The sequence below is a fragment of the Microcebus murinus genome, chromosome 9 (genome assembly GCF_040939455.1).
Source record: "Microcebus murinus isolate Inina chromosome 9, M.murinus_Inina_mat1.0, whole genome shotgun sequence".
Taxonomy (NCBI): Eukaryota; Metazoa; Chordata; class Mammalia; order Primates; family Cheirogaleidae; genus Microcebus; species Microcebus murinus.
This window is the reverse complement of record NC_134112.1, coordinates 67,090,405-67,108,053: the sequence shown is the minus strand read 5'-3', so window position 1 is coordinate 67,108,053 and position 17,649 is coordinate 67,090,405. Positions and strand designations below refer to the sequence as shown.

Genomic DNA, 17,649 nt, shown 5'->3' with positions numbered 1-17,649 from the left:
AGCCTTGCTCTTCTCACAGGTCAGAGAATTGGCTTGATAAATCCATGGGGTGTGACTTGCAGTGGAGAGGTGTTGCCTTCACCCCTCCCCACGCCCCTTTTTTGCCTCCAGCTGAATATTTCACTCAGCTGTTTACCTGGTCACTGAGGAAGAAATCCCAATTAGCAATTGTCCATGGCTGTCCGTGACAGTCATATTTCCAGGTACTGGCTTGACCAGAGTCCTTTTTTCCAGTATTCATGTTTGCCCATTTGGAAGCATTGCCAGGAATAATAGCAGGGCAATGGGATGTGTCCAGATTGAGTGTCACTTCTCTCTTGAGCTTCAAAAGGGGCGGTGATGTTGATCTGCAGATTTAGTAAAATTATTATGTAGCAATTTGATAAGAAAATACAAGAACTGATGGGAAAAAAAGCTACTTGATACAAATAAGTGTTGGATTTGTTGGCATTTAATTGAGGTTTAGACCAATTCTACACTCTGCACGTTTCTCCCTGGTTTTTTTAGAGATCTCATCAAAGTGCTTAAGTGGTATGTGGACAGGATCACAGAAGCAGAGCGGCAAGAGCATATCCAGGAGGTGCTGAAGGTGAGGACATGCTGTTGATAACAGACAGCGGAGTCTAACAAAGCTGTTGCATGCCGATTCTTAGGCTAATTGGTTTCCTCTACACAGGCAGTAATTGGTGATGATACATTGCTGACATTCCAATTCAAGGATTTTAAGCAGTTTATGGCTGCTCCAGAGCTGATGAAATTTTGAAAGGGACTTTGCCAGGCTCATCCACTGGGACCCCATTGGGATTGCATCCTTGCTCCTCCGAACTCCAGAACACCTGAAGTGGAATCTAGGATTAGCAGGAAAGTGGGAGGGTTTATGAGAGGAGGCTACAGATGGGCAGCGAAGCTTAAGTTCCTGGTTATTACCTCTACCAACCTGACAGAGACCATCTGAGAACCATTTATGTTAAATTTTAAGAGCAAATAGGGTGGCTTAACAGGGATCATAACAAGGAAACCTGAGGTGTTACTGGGTATCTTGGTTTAACACTGCCCACATCTCTGGGACTATAGCTTCTATGGTGATGCTAATACCTTACTTGCAAACTTATTCAGCAATAATACAAATTATCAAAGGGATTTTCCAGTAGCAGCCCTGGTACTCTTCTGATTCCTATTGTTAAGTACCATCCCATTTGGTGGGATCAGTCGATAGGAATAGATAATGAATTTTATAAAACAGCATTTTGTTAATTATAAATTTATCATTTTTGTCCAATAGAAGGTAAAATGCTAAGTGGCAAGAGCACCTACCAATGTAAAATTATTTTAAATAAAACAGTTATCTCTTTATTAAATAAATTTAAAAAAATCTAAGGATCAAAAACATTTAGTGTTCATAATGCTGCAGAAATAGAAAGTATTTTTTCACTTTTCTATACATCTCTCTCATTAGGCATCAGAGAAAAATGGCTCCTCCCCCTACAAGTAAATACTGTTCAAAAATCTCACAGGGCCTTAATGTTTAAATCAATAATTTAAAAGTCTAATGCTATACAGTGGTTTTTATGTTGCATTGTTGTTAAATAAATACTCTTGGTCTCCTTTGAAAGTAACTTTCAAATTTTCCTTTTAAGGCACAGGAATACATTTTTAAGTATATAGTTCAATCTCGAAGGCTGTTTTCCCTTGCCACGGGTGGGCAGAATGAAGACGAATTCCGCTGCTGCATCCAGGAGCTCCTTATGTCGGTCCGTTTCTTCCTTTCACAAGAGAGCAAAGGGTCTAGAGCGCTGTCTCAGTCACAGGTAATTTTTTTTTTTTTCATCTGCGCTGAATAGAAGAGAAATATGAGTGCCATTCATTTATTTTTACACAGCAGTATAATTGAACGTTTCCTACATCAGAAATCCCTATCTCCAGTTTATATTTGTGGCTTAACCAACTTTTTGAGTAGAATTTTAAAAATCCCCCAGCTTCTGAGCACCAAGCCGGGCAGAAGTGGATTGTCTTTCCTCACACTCTCCTCTCTGCCTGAAGAGTTGGTTGGTTTGTATCAGCCTCATTTCCAGTTACCAGAATGTGTACTGCTGATGCCACGTGCTGTCACATTTGGCCTTAGGGAAGGAATTTCACTATCTTTGACAGTTCTTTTCCCCAAGCCTTTCATTGCATTTTTTTTTCTTTTTATGAGACAGAACCTTGTTCTGTTGCCCTGGCTAGGGTGCAAGGGTGTCATCATAGCTCACTGCAATCTCAAACTCCTGGGCTCTAGTGAGCCTCCTGCCTCAGCTTCCTGAGGAGCTGAGACTACAGGTGTGCGCCACCATTCCTGGCTAATTTTTCTATTTTTAGTAGAGACAGGGTCTCCTTTTTGCTCAGGCTGTTCTTGAACTCCTGACCTCAAGCCATCCTCCTGCCTCGGCCTCCCAGAGTGCTAGGATTATAGGCGTCAGCCCCTGTGCGCCGCCCTCTATTAGCTTGAGAATCATTGTATTGTACTCAGCTAAACTGCATGTTGTTTTGTTTTATTTAACTGGACCCTAATTATCCTGGGACTGATCTTATAAGATCAATGCTGAGCTGCTGCTGCTGCCAAATTCTATTACCGGGAGTAGCCCCACGTGACTTTTAAGAACAAGATCCATCTACTTTCCAAATAGCATGGCCTTGAACGTGTTCCATGAGATAATTCTCAGTATCTTTCTCTTTATTTTCTTAATTCTTTTTTATGTACTTTTAATTCTAATGACTTGGTTAAAAAAATCTATTAGAAGGATAAGCAGCCTCTTACCATACCCTGTAGACTAGAGATTTATAATCATTGAAAACTAGGACATAAAATGGGAGATTGGAAGACAAAACTAGATCTTTAGCATTGTTGTTATAATTTGGTGCCATGCGACATTCAGAAGGCATAATATATAATGGCAAAACACCAGAAATGCACCGACACCCCAGCAATAGTGCTGTATTTTTCTGCCTGTTTAGGGGGCTGTTCTTATGACTCTTCATTGCAGAGGTAGACTCATCTTCCTTCGGGGCAGGGATACAATTCAGGCTTTTTAAATGTCATTTTGGCCTTTATAGTCAACAGTACAATCACTGCACTTTAGGAATTTGCCAGAGACCTCGATATCAAATTGCCCACTAGCCAAACCCTACTTATAGCAGTTGATATTTGAAAAGAATAATCCAACAGCCTTACCATGTATTCCATTAGATCCACGTTCATGGAAGTTTAATATTTCTATAAAAGGGATTCAAAATCTGAGTTTCATCCTGAGATTTTACTTTTTAACCTTTATCAGTTACAGGGACAGAACTTTTCTAATTCACCCCTGAAAAATGTTTTCTTACTCATAAGAGTAACCAGTTTCTCACTTCCTAGGGATTCAAGAATTTTCCTCCTTTAAAGTTAGAGAACTATTTCTTTACCTTAGTTGCATTTCCACTGAATCCTTGCTGTCCCCCTAACTGGACTTGGCCACCACTGTGGTCCAGGGGGGTGGGGCACCTCAACTTCTGTCCCTTCAGTGTATTGACTTCCACTGCTCTGGGTCTCTAGCTTCTATTCTGCAGTCAAGTCTGAGAAACAACTTTAGCACCTTCAAAGAATCATACTCGATTTTTTTTTTTGGCCCCTGATCAATCAAGAGATAGTATATAAAATGTATACGTAAAGTTTCTGAATATCTTTGCAAACTGTACTGAGATCATTCTCTATTATTTTGTACAGTATTCCTTATAAATTTTGATGTGGTATTTTTAGTTTGATGCTAAGAAAAATTTATATAAAATGATATAGTGTTTGATTTTTTTTATTAAGCAATAAGAGCTTTGTCCCTCTATATTTTGGGAGGAAGGAAACTGCTACTCACCTCTTCTCATCCCAGGTTCTCTTTTGATCCTGTATCTTTCTTTAGAGAAGCCAAGAGTCACTAATTTGATTGATCCAGTGTTTTAGTTTTCTGTTGCTGCAAAACAAATGACCTTAAGCTTAATGGCTTTGAACAACACTCATTTGCTAGCTAGCAGTTCTATAGATCAGAGGCCCAGGTAGGCTTGGTTGGGTTCTTTGCTTGGGATCTCCTAAAGTCAAAATCAAAGTGTCAAAGCTTTTGATGGCTTATCTAGAGGGATGCTCTGGAGAAAAATTTGCTTTCAAGATCTTTTATGCTATTGGCAGAAATACATTTCTTTGCATTTATAAGATTAAGTTTCCTGTTTCCTTGGTGGCTGTCAGCCAGGGTGGGGTTGGGGGAGGGGGTGGGGGGTTGTACTCTCATCTTCTAGAGGCCACTTGCAGAAAATTCTGTTTTAGGGGTTCATATGTTTAGGTGAGGCCCACTTGGATAATCTCCATATTTTAAGGTAATCACAGAAACAGCACGAGGAGACAAAGGTCATGGGAGTTATCTTTGAATTCTGCCTACCACATCCAGAGCCGGGGATATCCGTTGGTCTGAGTTTTATTATTAGGCTGCCTTACAGATAGAAACCCAGTTTCCTTGCTCCATTTTGCTTTGTTTCTATGTGGGCTACAACTCAGGGCAAATCCTGTCTCCTAGCAGTCCTTCAGTTTGATTCAATGGCTGGCTATTCATGCTAGTTGCTAATGACACTGTCCTGAAAGGACTAAGGGCTAACTCAGCTGGTGTAGCAATAGCTCTTGGTTTTCCATGCCATGGACAGACCTACACCCCAGGGTCCCCAGGAGAAGAAGAGGAATGACAGAAGGAGTAGAGGCCCATGACCCTGCTGTGAAGTCCTATTAATTGCCTTTCCTTATTTGTCTTGGCTACCCAGAAGGTCAAAACTAAATTATATCTTTATTTTTACTTACAGTAAAAACACTTAGTTTGCCCTGGTACAACTGTCATTCTGCCCTTATCACAAGGTCCTTGTTTTTTTTATCCTTTTTAATAGTCCTGTTCAATATGTATCTTACACTGAAGGCACATTCACATAGTTTTTTATTTTTTTATTTATTTATTATTTATTTATTTATTTATTTATTTTATTTCGGCATATTATGGGGGTACAGATTTTATAGTTTCAATAAATGCCCATTTCCCCCCTCCCCCCAAAAGTCTGAGTCTCCATCATGACCATCCCCTAGATGGTGCACATCTCACTCATTATGTATGTATATACCCGCCCCCCTCCCACCTGCCCAATACCCTATTACTGTAGTACCTATGTGTCCACTTAGGTGCTACTCAGTTAACACCAGTTTGCTGGAGAATATATCTGGTGCTTGTTTTTCCATTCTTGGGATACTTCACTTAGTAGTATTTTTAAAGTCAAGAGCAGCTGTCCTCAAACTATAGCCCTCGGGCCACATAAGGGTGTTTTTGCCCATTTGTTTTTTTACTTCAAAATAAGATATGTGCAGTGTGCATAGGAATTTGTTCATAGTTTTTTTTTAAACAATAGTCTGGCCCTCTAATGGTCTGAGGGACAGTGAACTGGCCCCCTGTTTAAAAAGTTTGAGGACCCCTGGTCAAGAAGTATAGATAAAGAAATAATGGATAAATTAAGAGGGTACTTGAGGAAAATCTACTTAGTTGACTTCAGTAATCAGAAAGCTGGGCTCCTTTTATTTTTTTTTTTAATTTAACTTAGATCTGTATGACTCAGCTCTTTGCAGAGTGAAATGAAGGTTACATAAATACAGTCTTTAACAGAGAATATCAAGTTATTAATTTTAAATATATTCAAGTAAATCCATAATTTTTAGGAGTCAAAGGGCATAGCTGTTGATTACAGCACCTTAAGCATTTTAATGGCACTGGCTTCAAATGCAAATCTTGCCTCTTCTCCATAATTTTGCTGCTGCTATTTAAATAAATACTAAAATCCTTAAATTTGAATTTGATTCTGTGTTTGAATCATCAGCATGTGTAGATGCAACCTATTTTCCAATGGTGTCAGATCTCATCAGTAAGCCAGCCAGCACTTGCAGCACTTGGATCTCAGCATATTAAAAACAAGTGCCTCCTTCTCCCACTAGGTACAGTTGAGGCTAAGTCAACGCTTCCTTCCAGTGCCCTCCTTCTATGGAATTTCAAAAGGCTGAATTTGTTTGTTTGTTTTGATGTATAATCCTAGCCCATTTTTTAAAAGTATTTTTAAGCCCCTTGGGATTTGAGGTTAGCATCTTTTTTTCCCCATAAAAAATGATTATCACGTCTTTTTATTTACGTAAAAAATATTGTTCTTAGTCTGTACACACAGTCCTTGGTTTAAAATAGATCTTGAAGCAACCCAGGGGGTTGTTCTAATGATCTTTTCATTTTACAAGTGATGAAACTAAAGTCTAAATGATCAAACTGAAGGGTGCTAAAATAACTCTCCAAGGTCATAGAGTTGATTAGAAGCAAAGCTATTACTATATATAACCTAGATCTTCTGATGCCCCATCCTGTGTTTTTTCTTAAATCATAAATGGAGTGCTTTAGGGAATTAATGAGTTTGGTTTTTTTTTTTTAGAAATAAGATTTAAATGAGCATTTCAGAAAGCTCCTTCAAAGGATAATAAAATATAAATGACAACAATCAAGGTCTGGTTTGACCATTCTTTTTGTTAAATCATGATGCATTTTGCTGATTTTGTGGGGGTTTTGCCAATCCTCTTGCTAATGTCAGTGATTTTCCAGAAATTTCCCAGTTTTTATTATGTTGTTCCTTTTCACCTTTCAAAAACTGTCCTATTCTACTACACTTTTGTTGTTGTTGTTGTCCTTTTAGCTTTAGGTAACAGAAACATTTTACATTCATCTTCGTACCATTCGAAAATACCTGACACAGTCCTTAAACTCACTGACGTTGTACAGCTTGTTTACTGGTCATGGCATTTCTGGAAGTCGATTTAAATTTCTCCTTCTTTTTAAGGCTGTGTTTCTGAGTTCTTTCCCAGCCGTGTACTCAGAACTGTTGAAGCTCTTTGATGTCCGGGAAGTGGCCAACTTGGTGCAGGACACTCTGGGCAGTCTGCCGACCATCATGCACGTGGATGACTCCCTGCAGGCCATCAAACTGCAGTGCATCGGCAAAACCGTGGAAAGCCAGCTTTATACCAACCCAGGTAGGCCTGCAAGTCTCCTGGATTAAACAGTGTCTCTAGAAAGCCATCATTTACCTCTTATAGTCAATAGTCAGCAGAAGCAATTGAAAACAAAAAATTAAAAAGGACGTTCTCAAAAAGCATTGTTTATTTGGATGGTAAATTTACTTAGTAGTCAAATATAAAACTATGGCTACTAAAACTCTGGATCTAGAAAGAGTGAAAAGTAATGATTAGATTTTTTTATTCTATTCACAGCTAGTTGTAGTGTGGAGTGTGCTTTTTTTCTTATTCTAGATCTCTTTCTTTTTAATGTTCGATAAAACTTAACATTTCCCTTCACAGATTCTTCCTGGTATTTAAATTATCCTTTTTCTGTTTGTCTCTTTTGTGTTTAAAAGTTTTCCATCGATTTGTGTTCTGAAAGTGGATGAAAGTTTTGGTGTACTGTCATTTTTTATTTCATCCCAACAGCAAGTGATCAGTTACTTAAATTGATTTTGTCATAGTATCTGTTATTAAATTCCATTGCCTCTTGTTATCTTCTGTTTTTTTCTGAAGAAAATAATAGACTTAGTACCAACCTCATTTTAAAGTTTATTTTGATAAGTTTCCATAAGCCTCTCCAAGTAAAAAACTTATCAAAATAGATTCTATTAAGAATTGTTTTTCCATATGAGTGCATATATGTGTATATAATTTCCTTTGCAATGAGGTTTCAAATACAGTAAGCAATTTTTTACATTATTCTATTGTAAAACATTTTAAACATACAGATGAGAACAGATCATAGTGTGGGTAAATGATTAACAAATCTTAACATTATCATGTATTTACTTTAGATATTTTATTAAGAGATTCATCATAGGTACACTCAAGGTCCTCCTGTGCATAGTCTTACATTCTTCATAGAAATTTCCACTTTCAGAGATTATGGATTATTTCATAGTTATGAAAATGTATGATTTTTATCTTTCAATTTTTTTTCATCTTTTTGTCTTTAAGTGATAACATTACATTGTCATTCATTCTTTAGTGTGCTTTTTTAATATTATACTTTTATATTTTTTCATGCTACTAGATATAGCTCTAGTTCATTCTTGTTTACTTTTATATAATATTCCACTGAACAAACATATCAAAGTTAATTTATTTTTTCTCTTGCTGGCAGACTTTTGGTATGTTTCTGGGTTCCTCCCCTTTTCTAAATAAAGAACGCTTCAAACACTGTCATGGAAAATTCAACCTTCTGATTTCTCCCAATAAAAGCATGATCACATCCTGGAGAAAACATATTTCTTGTGGTGGTTTTCACACTGTGCTGCTCAGAGCCCTAGGAGTTCTGTCCCAGTGACTGGGGACTCCCTCCAGGGTTGGGGACAGGCAGTGTAGATGAGAGGGAAGGCCTGACCTGGGACCCCCATTTAACTCAAGCACCAACTCTGCTTTTACCAAATTAAGAAAAGTTCATTCCTGTCTCAGTGGAATGGGTGATTCTGCCATATTTCTACCTCACTGGCCAGATAATTCCTTGTTAGGTTAAAGTCTTACACCAAAAGAGCAACACAGGTAATCAAAATTGTTTTCAAACGGAAGAAAATTGTTTGGGGGAATAGCGTTCATCGTATGCCTCTCAGAGATGTGCTGTCTGTGGCCCCAGTTCCGTGTTGGTCCCTGACGATCCACAGGCAGCAGAAACCAGGACGAGAGAGATATAGAAAGAGAAGACGCTGCTGCAATCCAGGTGCAAGAATACTGGGTCTTTGTGGCAGTTGATGAGAATAGTTATCAGGGTAAGGGGTGGAAGGACTCATGAGACCCAGGAAATGTAGACCCTGCAGGGTCTGCCCCAGTGCCCTGGAAGAGCAGCTTGGGGCCAATATTGGGAAGCTGGTGAATGTGACACGATGGCACAGAGGAGAAAGAGGAGGAGGAAAAACCCTGCCTGACTGTTGGGGGGGGGGGGGCTCTCTGCGGAGAATGGTCACGGAGAAGCAGGATCAGCTCACGATCGACGGAACACTAAGAAGCACACGCAGATGTTCATAAGAGGAAAGGCTTCTGTCACTGCCCAGGCAGGATGCGGCTTGGCCTGGTGTTTACTGACTCATCATGGAAGAAAACAGAGACTGTCATGTGTAAATGGCCCATCTTTATGGAGAAAAACAGGAAGTGTCCCTGAGAGCTTTCCAAGTCTCAAAGTACCCTCTGTTTCAATCACATGGGACTGCACAATAGTTTTAGGGAAACCTGCTAAGTGTTTCTAGTGACTTTGAAGTTGTAAGTCAGAAACTGTCAATTTAGGGGATTGATGGGCATATCTGTGCTGTCCAGTTGAAAGAGGAGATGTTGGAAGGAAAATAAGATGCACACTACAAATGGCAAAGGAGAGGATGTGATATCTTGGGTTGTGGTTAAGAGGGAGTGTGACACCTACAAGGGGATGATATTTCTCTCAAAAATAGGCAATAGGTATTTCTCGCAAAAATAGGCAGATTTTAACTGGAGGGGAAAGAAGAAGAAGGATAACATGAAACTGTGTAATTAAAGAACCATGGCCAGAGGTCCCAGTAGTCCCCTCAGAATAACAGGTAAAGGGTCAGTTAAATACTTTTGAGTTCTCCTTAAAAAACAACAACAACAAAACATAGTTCTTACAGTAGGCAATGATTTTTTTAAGGGATTTTGGAATTGGGTGCCCCAGTTTCTATCATATCTCCCCAGAGGTAACTATATCCAGATGTCAAGGAATGGGAAAAAGAAATTACTGTAAACATAAATATATAGCATCACCAAAATATGGTGAAATAAGATTCATGTTGTAGATATAGTTATGCTGTAGTCATTTCCCCTTGTTGCTGTAACAGTTACTACGAGCCTAGTGCCTTAAAACAACGTAAACTTCTTATCGTACAGGTCTGTAGAGCAGCAATCCAAAATGATTCTCACTGGACCAAAATAAAGATGTTACCAGAGCTGCATTCCTTTTTGGAGGTCTAGGCGGGAATTCCTTTATTAGCCTTTTATAGCTTTTACAAGCCACCCACATCCCTTGTCTTTTGGCCCCCTTCTCCTCCTCCTTGAAAGCCAGCATTGTGACATCTTCAAATGTCTCTCTCTCACTCTTTTACTTATAAGGACCTCTGTGTTTACATCATGCCTACCTGGATAATCCAGGAAAACCTCCGTATCTCAAGAACCTTAACCACATCTACAGAATCTCTTTTGCCATGACATAGTCACAGGTTCGGCAAATTAGGGCATGGATATCTTTGAGGGGGACTATTATTCCATCTATCACAGACAGATAAAAGAAACAGATTCAAAAGCAGTGTGACAGCTTAGCGCCACATAAGAAGGTGGAAAAACACTCAGAAATCTAAGATTTTTATTTATTTATTGGAAATAAAATTAAAAAAAACTGAAACAGAAGTGCTACAGTTGTGTGAGTGTATGTACCCTGACCAATTGGAGGTTAGAAATGACACTTTCCTGATTATAAATCTGAAATGGAAATAAGATTAAGTAGGGATCAGGGCATTATGATGCATCAGTGAGGTATGTATTCAACTAAAGATAAAGCACTTAATTCTTAACCTGCCTGAATGACAGTTCCTTTTCTCTGAACATAGAATGTGAGAAAGACAATAGCTATGCTGAGTTTATTTCTGATCAGCGAAGGCTCTAAGTAGATTAATATTCAATGTTTAAATCATCTGGGGTCCAGGCAGACCTAGTTAAAGCTTTAAAAATTGACAGCTCCTTTTTCCCTTCCTCCCCCCCAATTTTATTCTTCCTATTTCCTGAAGGCCAAGAATAGAAGGATCTAGATAATTTTTGGAGAAAACAGCTTTGGCGATGGCAAAGATAAAAAAAAAAAAAAGTGGATTTGCTGCATAGAGGCCAGGGAGGAAGGAGGAAGCATAGAGGTTGGCAGCAGAGAGCGGGAGTTTCGGGGATGGGGATGAGAGATCAGAAAGGGAGTCTCCCCAGACTGATAGGTCAGATCCTACTAGAGCTGTGGGTTTTGCGATTGCTTTACACTTTCCCCCATTGCTTAGCAATTGGCGATTTGTTTAGCAGAGGTCTGCAGTCATTGCTGAGCTATTTTGTTCCTAAGAAAAAGCCATATATGTTTCTACTTGGGAATAATTGAGCAGCTTATCAGGCAAAACCGAGCATAGATAATAGAGGTAAGTATAAAGCCCTAAATGTGCTGAGCATGTACGGTTGGTGAGAACTTGCTTTTGCCTACAAACTAAAAAATGCAGTATTTTAGGGTAGAGATTTCTCAAGAAAGCAATCAAATGCACCTTTTTTTTTCCTTTTTGGCACAAACTATCCAGTCCCCTTAACAATTTTATGGATTTCACACAAGGCTGCAATAAAAAATAAAGTGAAAGAGGGAAGAAGGTAGACTATTACACTATTTTTAAAGTATACTTTAGGAATTAATTCTCACCCCACCCATATTTTAGGTCATAATATAAAGAAAAGATATTTAATAGGTTTATCTTTTCATTTGACAACTTCAAAAATAAAATCTTACTACAATTGATGGATGCCTAGTAGGTTTTATTTCTTAGAACTATTGTTAAAGTACAGGTTAGTGCTGGCTTTTATTGCACTGGAAGTGATTCAGTTTCTTTCATAGGCCAGGCACAGTGGCTTATACCTGTAATCCCCAGCACTTTGGGAGGCCGAGGCAGGAGGATTGCTTGAGGCCAGGAGTTTGAGACCAGCCTGGGAAACATAGCAAGACCCTATCTCTACAAAAATATATATAAATAGGATAAATCAATATCACACTTTAAATCCATTTTTCTAGAACTTTCTACTAAACTAGGGCTTGCCAAGTGATCAAGAGGCCTTATAAAGACTAGAGTTGCATGAAAAAGGGCTTCTCTTTCTCTAGAAGCAGAGTAATAGTGCAGGACCACTGGGAAAAGTATGCAGAACTTAGATTATCTTACAGTAGATTTTGTGTTGCTTATCCAAGATAAAATATATATTTTTAAAAACTACCTGGAACCTTAAGAAAGTCTTTGGTTAAAAATCATTAGTGTTCTGGCCCCTTTGGTATAGATCCCCCACCTGTCCTCCTTCCCCTTACCTGTGTCCTCCTCCCTTCCCCAGGCTTTTCTAAAGAGAAACAGCTCAGGGCTGAACCCCTCTGCAGGTGTTCTCCACCATCAGGGAGCTTCACAGTGGTTTAGTTTCTGTTCTCAGATTTTACAAAAGATTTGGCTACATACTGATTTTGGATTTTTTTTTATTTAAAGGCATATATCATCTATAATCATGTTTAAGTGCAGGTTTTTAATGAAGTCCTTAGAAAGATGTTTCTTTGGAAAATCGTTTCTACATCTTTCCCTAGATGGGGCAAAGATTAAAAATTAAGAGTTTTATGTAACACCTCACCCTGAACATAGGAATGAAAATGAAAAATATGTCTCACTGAAATCATAGTTGACCTAGGTTTTAACTATGTGTTTTGTTTTGTTTTGTTTTATTTAATAACTCTAAACTCACACATTTTCAGCTGCTCAGGACTCAATTTCAACTTTGATCTCTCACCACGCTTCTCAACTTTTCCATGCTGATTGGCAGCAGCAAGCACGTAGGGGGGGGAAAGGGCGAAACCTGTGTCTTCATTTCTCATATGTCACTCATCCACATTTGCACAGCGCTGCAGGGGTGTGGGGAGGAGGTGGCAGGATGGGTGCCACAGGCAGCTGCTGTGGTCTGCGCGGCGGTGGGAATCGCTCCCTTTTGGTGCACAGGGCAGGCTCCAGCAGGTGGAGTCACTGTAAACTGAACTGTGATGAGGCCTCCTGCTCTCTTCCCATTTAAGCTCTGTTAAAATCTGAAGCGAGAAATGCCAGGCTTTCTTTCAGTTGCCTCTACTATCCAGCAGAACTCATGATGAAGCTCATTCATTCATTCAACAAATATTTTTTATAGACAGACCCCCGCATATTGTAGTAAAAATATGTAGAAATATTACAGCAAATTAAACAGATACAGGCTCTGTTTTCTGTCTGCTTATAGTCCAGCTCAAAGGCAGACGTTGAACAAGTGATTATGATAAAATGTGACAGCAGTTGTGATAGGGGAAATTTATGGGGTCCCACGTGGCAGGGAGATGTGAGCAAATATTGGGGTGCACTCCACCTACTTAGCCTCGGTTAGCACTGTCCTTGTGCTGACACAAGTCTCACATCTGAATTTGTAGGCCAGGCCTCTCCTAGCTCCACGCCTGAGTATCCAGCTGTCCTCTCAACGTCTCTATGTGGATGTCTCACAGGCTTCTTAAACTCAGCATGTCTAACATGGAAATCTCAACTTTTCTCTCTCTCTGCTTACTCCTCCCCATCTTAGTACGTGGCGGCACCATCCACCTGGAAACCACAGGCTGGTTCCTTCTCCCTTTCACCTTCTCCACTCATCGCCAAGACCTGGCCTTTCTCCCCACACCCCCGCCACCTCTCCAGGCCTGCTGCACCTGAGCTGAGCTGCTTCAGTCCCTTCTACACTTGTTTCCCATATTTCCCTTTGCTGTATCCATCCATGTAGCCAAAGTTACATTTAGAGACACACCAGGTGATGTCACTCCCAACTTCCACTCACATCTGGTTCTATTTTGTTTGGGGACATGCTCCAGAAAAGATCTTCCAGGCCCTGTGATGTGGCCCTGCCCGTCTGCCTCATCCCATTACCTTAGTACTTCTCTTTCTCTCTGGAACCACTTTCTCCAGTTCCTTCTGAACCCAGTAAATCCATCCTTCATGGTTCAGGTTCTCTCATCTTGTCAAGAAATCTCCTCTCTGCGCCACCCACCCACCCCATTATCACTCTCAGAATACACTGTGTTTTGCTCTTTGAATCACCCAAAGCAACTACAACTAGATAAAGAATTGAGTGTTTATTTCTTTAATGTCTGTCTACCTCCCTCACCCCAGAAAGGAAAACCTCAGAGGGCAGGGACTTTATTTACTTGGATCATGGTCATATCTCTGGCTTCCATAGCAGTGCCTGGTGCATAGCAGGTGCTCGATAGATGTTTTGTGAAGACTGTGTACTGACTCAGTCATGGGCTAGGGAGCAGGATGTAGCAGTAAGAATGAATAAATAACATGTATTTAAAAAAAATGAAAATCATATTGGAAAAGCAGACATTGAGCTAAGGATGAGCATGGGTGTGACAACAGAATGGGGCTAGGGGTGGGAGTAGGAGTCCCAATCCAGGAGAGGGCACAGCTGACAAAAGTAAGAATTACACAGAACATCCATCCATCTTTAGGAAGGATCCTGAGGTGGAGGAGTCCAGGGTAGGATTGAAGCCAGGGGGTGAGATCAGTAAGCCACACGCCCAGATCATCCTTAACCTTCCACTGTCATTTTTCCCTTGTGATCCTGATGTGTGCATGCGAATGTGACCCCTGAATCTTCAGTCCTTTCCTCTCTGAGTGCTTGTCATCTGTATTTCAGTGTCTGAAAAGCTTGTTCACGGGTTTTTATGGCTGTCTGTGACTTTGGCAGTTCAGTCCCTGGTGGCTCTGATCACAGCAGCCCGACCCAGCTCTGATGTCAGGCTTTCTGCAGTCAGCAGCTCGGCTGCGTGCAAAGCTTCGCCTCAGTACGTCCTCCTGCCCTGCTGTCAACGGTCTCCCGTCCAGAGGCTGCCAGGCAGCAGCTGCTTTGGTGTCCCACTCATGTCCAGCCCATGCTGGAGCCCAATGTGTGGAAGGTGACTGGCAACCCTTGTGTGCCACCATGCGACTCACAGACCTCACTCCTTTCTGGACTGATGCTGACTTCAAGGATCTTTGTCCAAGGCTTGTGATGGAGGAGGCAAAGGTGTGCCTTTCCTCAAAATTAACCTAAACGAGGAAATCTAGCAGCATTTCTTAGCTGCCCTTCCTCCTTCCTAGTCCCATGCCCATTGGGAATTGCTAATGGGAGCTGGCTATATCCACTCGTGTGCACAGACAAAGGAAAAAGTCATTGGGAGTCATTCCTTTATACACTCAAGGAGACACACGACACAGTGAGCTTTATCTGAGATATGCAATATGAATATGTGGACATTTTCAAGGGCAGAAACTACAGGGCAGACTCTATCGTTAAGTGTATGGAAAGTTAGTGTGTGCTCAACCTGGGGAGAGGGGGATATTGTTTTGCTTTTGCTTTTTTAGGAGGGCTTGCTTGATGGGTCCAGGTTTTCTTTTAAAGGTAATAATTAGCATTTCAACCAGTCAGCTTGTTTGGCATGTACCCCCCAATTCCATCATTTGCACTGGCTGTCATTGCCCTAGTAATGGAGAAAAAGCAAATCTGCAGGCTAGGCGGTCATATATTTCTTTTTATGTATGCCACACACGAATTATTTGTCTACCTTACTTACTTTTTTTGCACTAGATATTTTCTTAACAGTTGGCTGCAAATTGAAATTTTGGAAATCAAATCCCCCTAGCTGCAGGAGCATATCAGATAAGCTTTATCTTCCTTTCTAATTAAACATTACTGGCACTTAAGTTTTCAGGGTTTTTTTTCCTGGTTCTTTTTGTCAAGTAATTGATTTGTAAATAAGTATTTAAGTTCCCTGGTGAGGCTTGCTGTTTAAAGAAGGCCTGCAATGGATTATTTCACAGGTTGGGATTTTAATATTCTGTGTTTTCTTAAAACATAGAATGTCTTATTTGCCTTATTTTGTTTGTTTTGATGGTAAACCTAAGGCCAGACCTCCTTGTGTTGGTAGCCTGGTGGCAGGCTTCAAAAGAAACATTAGACTCCAAACTTAACTCCTAAAAGAAATCAAGAAGGCAATAAAAAAAAAAAAATCAGGAATACATTAATAAAGGCACTTTGCCAGTTGTGGATGCTTTGTTTCATTCCTTATGATTTTTATTAGGATACAGAATCACTTTTACTGATGGATGTAGGAAGAAGTTGAAAGAGGAAGAAAGGAGAATAATCAACACAGAGCACTCGCTGTGTTCCAGGTGGTGCTAGCTCATATGGTTCTTAAAACAGTCCCAGGAGGAGGGGCTGTTGATGTCCCCATTTTACAGATGGAAAGACACTGGCTAGACTTTGGTCAAACTGGAATTCTGATTTATGCAGTATGATCCTTGGGTCCATATATAGAAAGAAGGCATCAAATAGGGACTTTAAGCAGAGTCAGTGTACAAGTCAAGTAGAATTCTTAGTTTTTGTGAAATGTAATTCATCACTTCTTTTTAATAGTTTGTGCTTTTTGTTTAAGACATCTCTAACTCAGGGTCACTAGAATTTTCTCCTATATTTTCTTCCAAAACTTTTATACTTTTAGCGTTTACATTTAGGTCTATGATCCATCCCAAGCTAATTTTTGCATTTGGTGTGAAGTAAGGGCAGGGGTTCATTTGTTTTTCACATATGGGTAGCCAATTGTTCTAGCAACATTTGTTGAAAAAAATTATCATTTCTCTATTGAATTTCCTTGGAACCTGTTAAAAAGTTATTCAGTGACACTCTGTTGAAGATGGGAAGGCAGACTTTACTCAAGGTGAGGGTGTGGTGATAGGTGTAGGGACCACTGCAATGGGATTTTGCAACGGGGGGAAAAGATTGGGTTAAACTCCAAATCCAGAGTGGGCAAGTGGGAATTTATAGCCAAGAAACAGAGTGGCATGGGTGGATAGGAAACCACTAAGAGGAAATATCAGGAGTAAGGGAGATTCAGGTTAAACTGACCTAACAGGATTCTCACTGTCAAGAGGCCAAGGTGATCAGACACCACCTGGGGTGTGGTGGAGGCCAAGGAACCCAATCAGATATCAACGGTGATCAAACATCGACTTTATATATTGTTAGAATTCATTTGCTAAAGTTTTGAAAAGGGTCATTGTACTGTGGCTAGTAAAGGAATTTTCTAAAAAGGTATAATCTCACAGGTTTAAGAGAATAGAAGAAAAGATGTGACAAAAGAGCAGCAATTCTTACAAAGACGAGTGGCAGTTGACTCGGTGGACAAGAGAAAAGTTGAGACATGGGCATGGTGGGTGTGGTGTTAGAGTTCAGCCAAGAGGCAGGCTAATTTATACCACAGAACCTCGGGCAGGTGCCAGAAAGGACCTGGAATTGAAATTATGAGGCATCTCTGAAGATTAAGGGTGCTATGCATATGAATGTTGGTTTAGAAACCTTTCTAAGGAATGGTTAGCACCCTGCCCTGTGCCAATCCCCTCTTTTATTTTGTCAAAAAATTGCAAGTTACTCTCTAGAGAAAGTGAATGAGATATGGTACAGATTCAGGCATGTCAGACACAGCTAAATTTGGGGATAAAGCTTCATTCTATAAACAAGACCTTACAGTTAAACAAAGAGACCCTTGGCGGCCACATCCTTTCTTGATTTCAAATCACTTAAAGATGGGTTCATGATCCCCAGAGAGGAGAGTAGCGATTCCTCACTAGAGAAACTGACCAGCCCAAGAGAAAACATCTCAGATACTGAACTATGGAAGGGTCCCTTGATGGAACATCTGGGTGCCTCCTTCCTGCAGTGATGCACATCTTAGGCACTGGACTATGGGG

At 40.2% G+C, this 17,649-nt stretch overlaps 1 protein-coding gene across 7 annotated transcripts in view; it reads left to right on the top strand.

Moving 5' to 3' along the window:
• The window catches only part of DOCK4 (dedicator of cytokinesis 4), a 424,117-nt gene that overhangs the window by 302,319 nt on the left and 104,149 nt on the right, over positions 1 to 17,649 (top strand). For all 7 annotated transcript variants that reach the window (XM_012736139.2, XM_012736138.2, XM_012736141.2 and 4 more), the window contains exons 21-23: positions 508 to 589; positions 1,638 to 1,808; positions 6,898 to 7,090. In XM_012736139.2, coding sequence (XP_012591593.1) covers positions 508 to 589; positions 1,638 to 1,808; positions 6,898 to 7,090 — 446 coding nt within the window. The remainder of the gene's footprint in view (positions 1 to 507; positions 590 to 1,637; positions 1,809 to 6,897; positions 7,091 to 17,649) is intronic.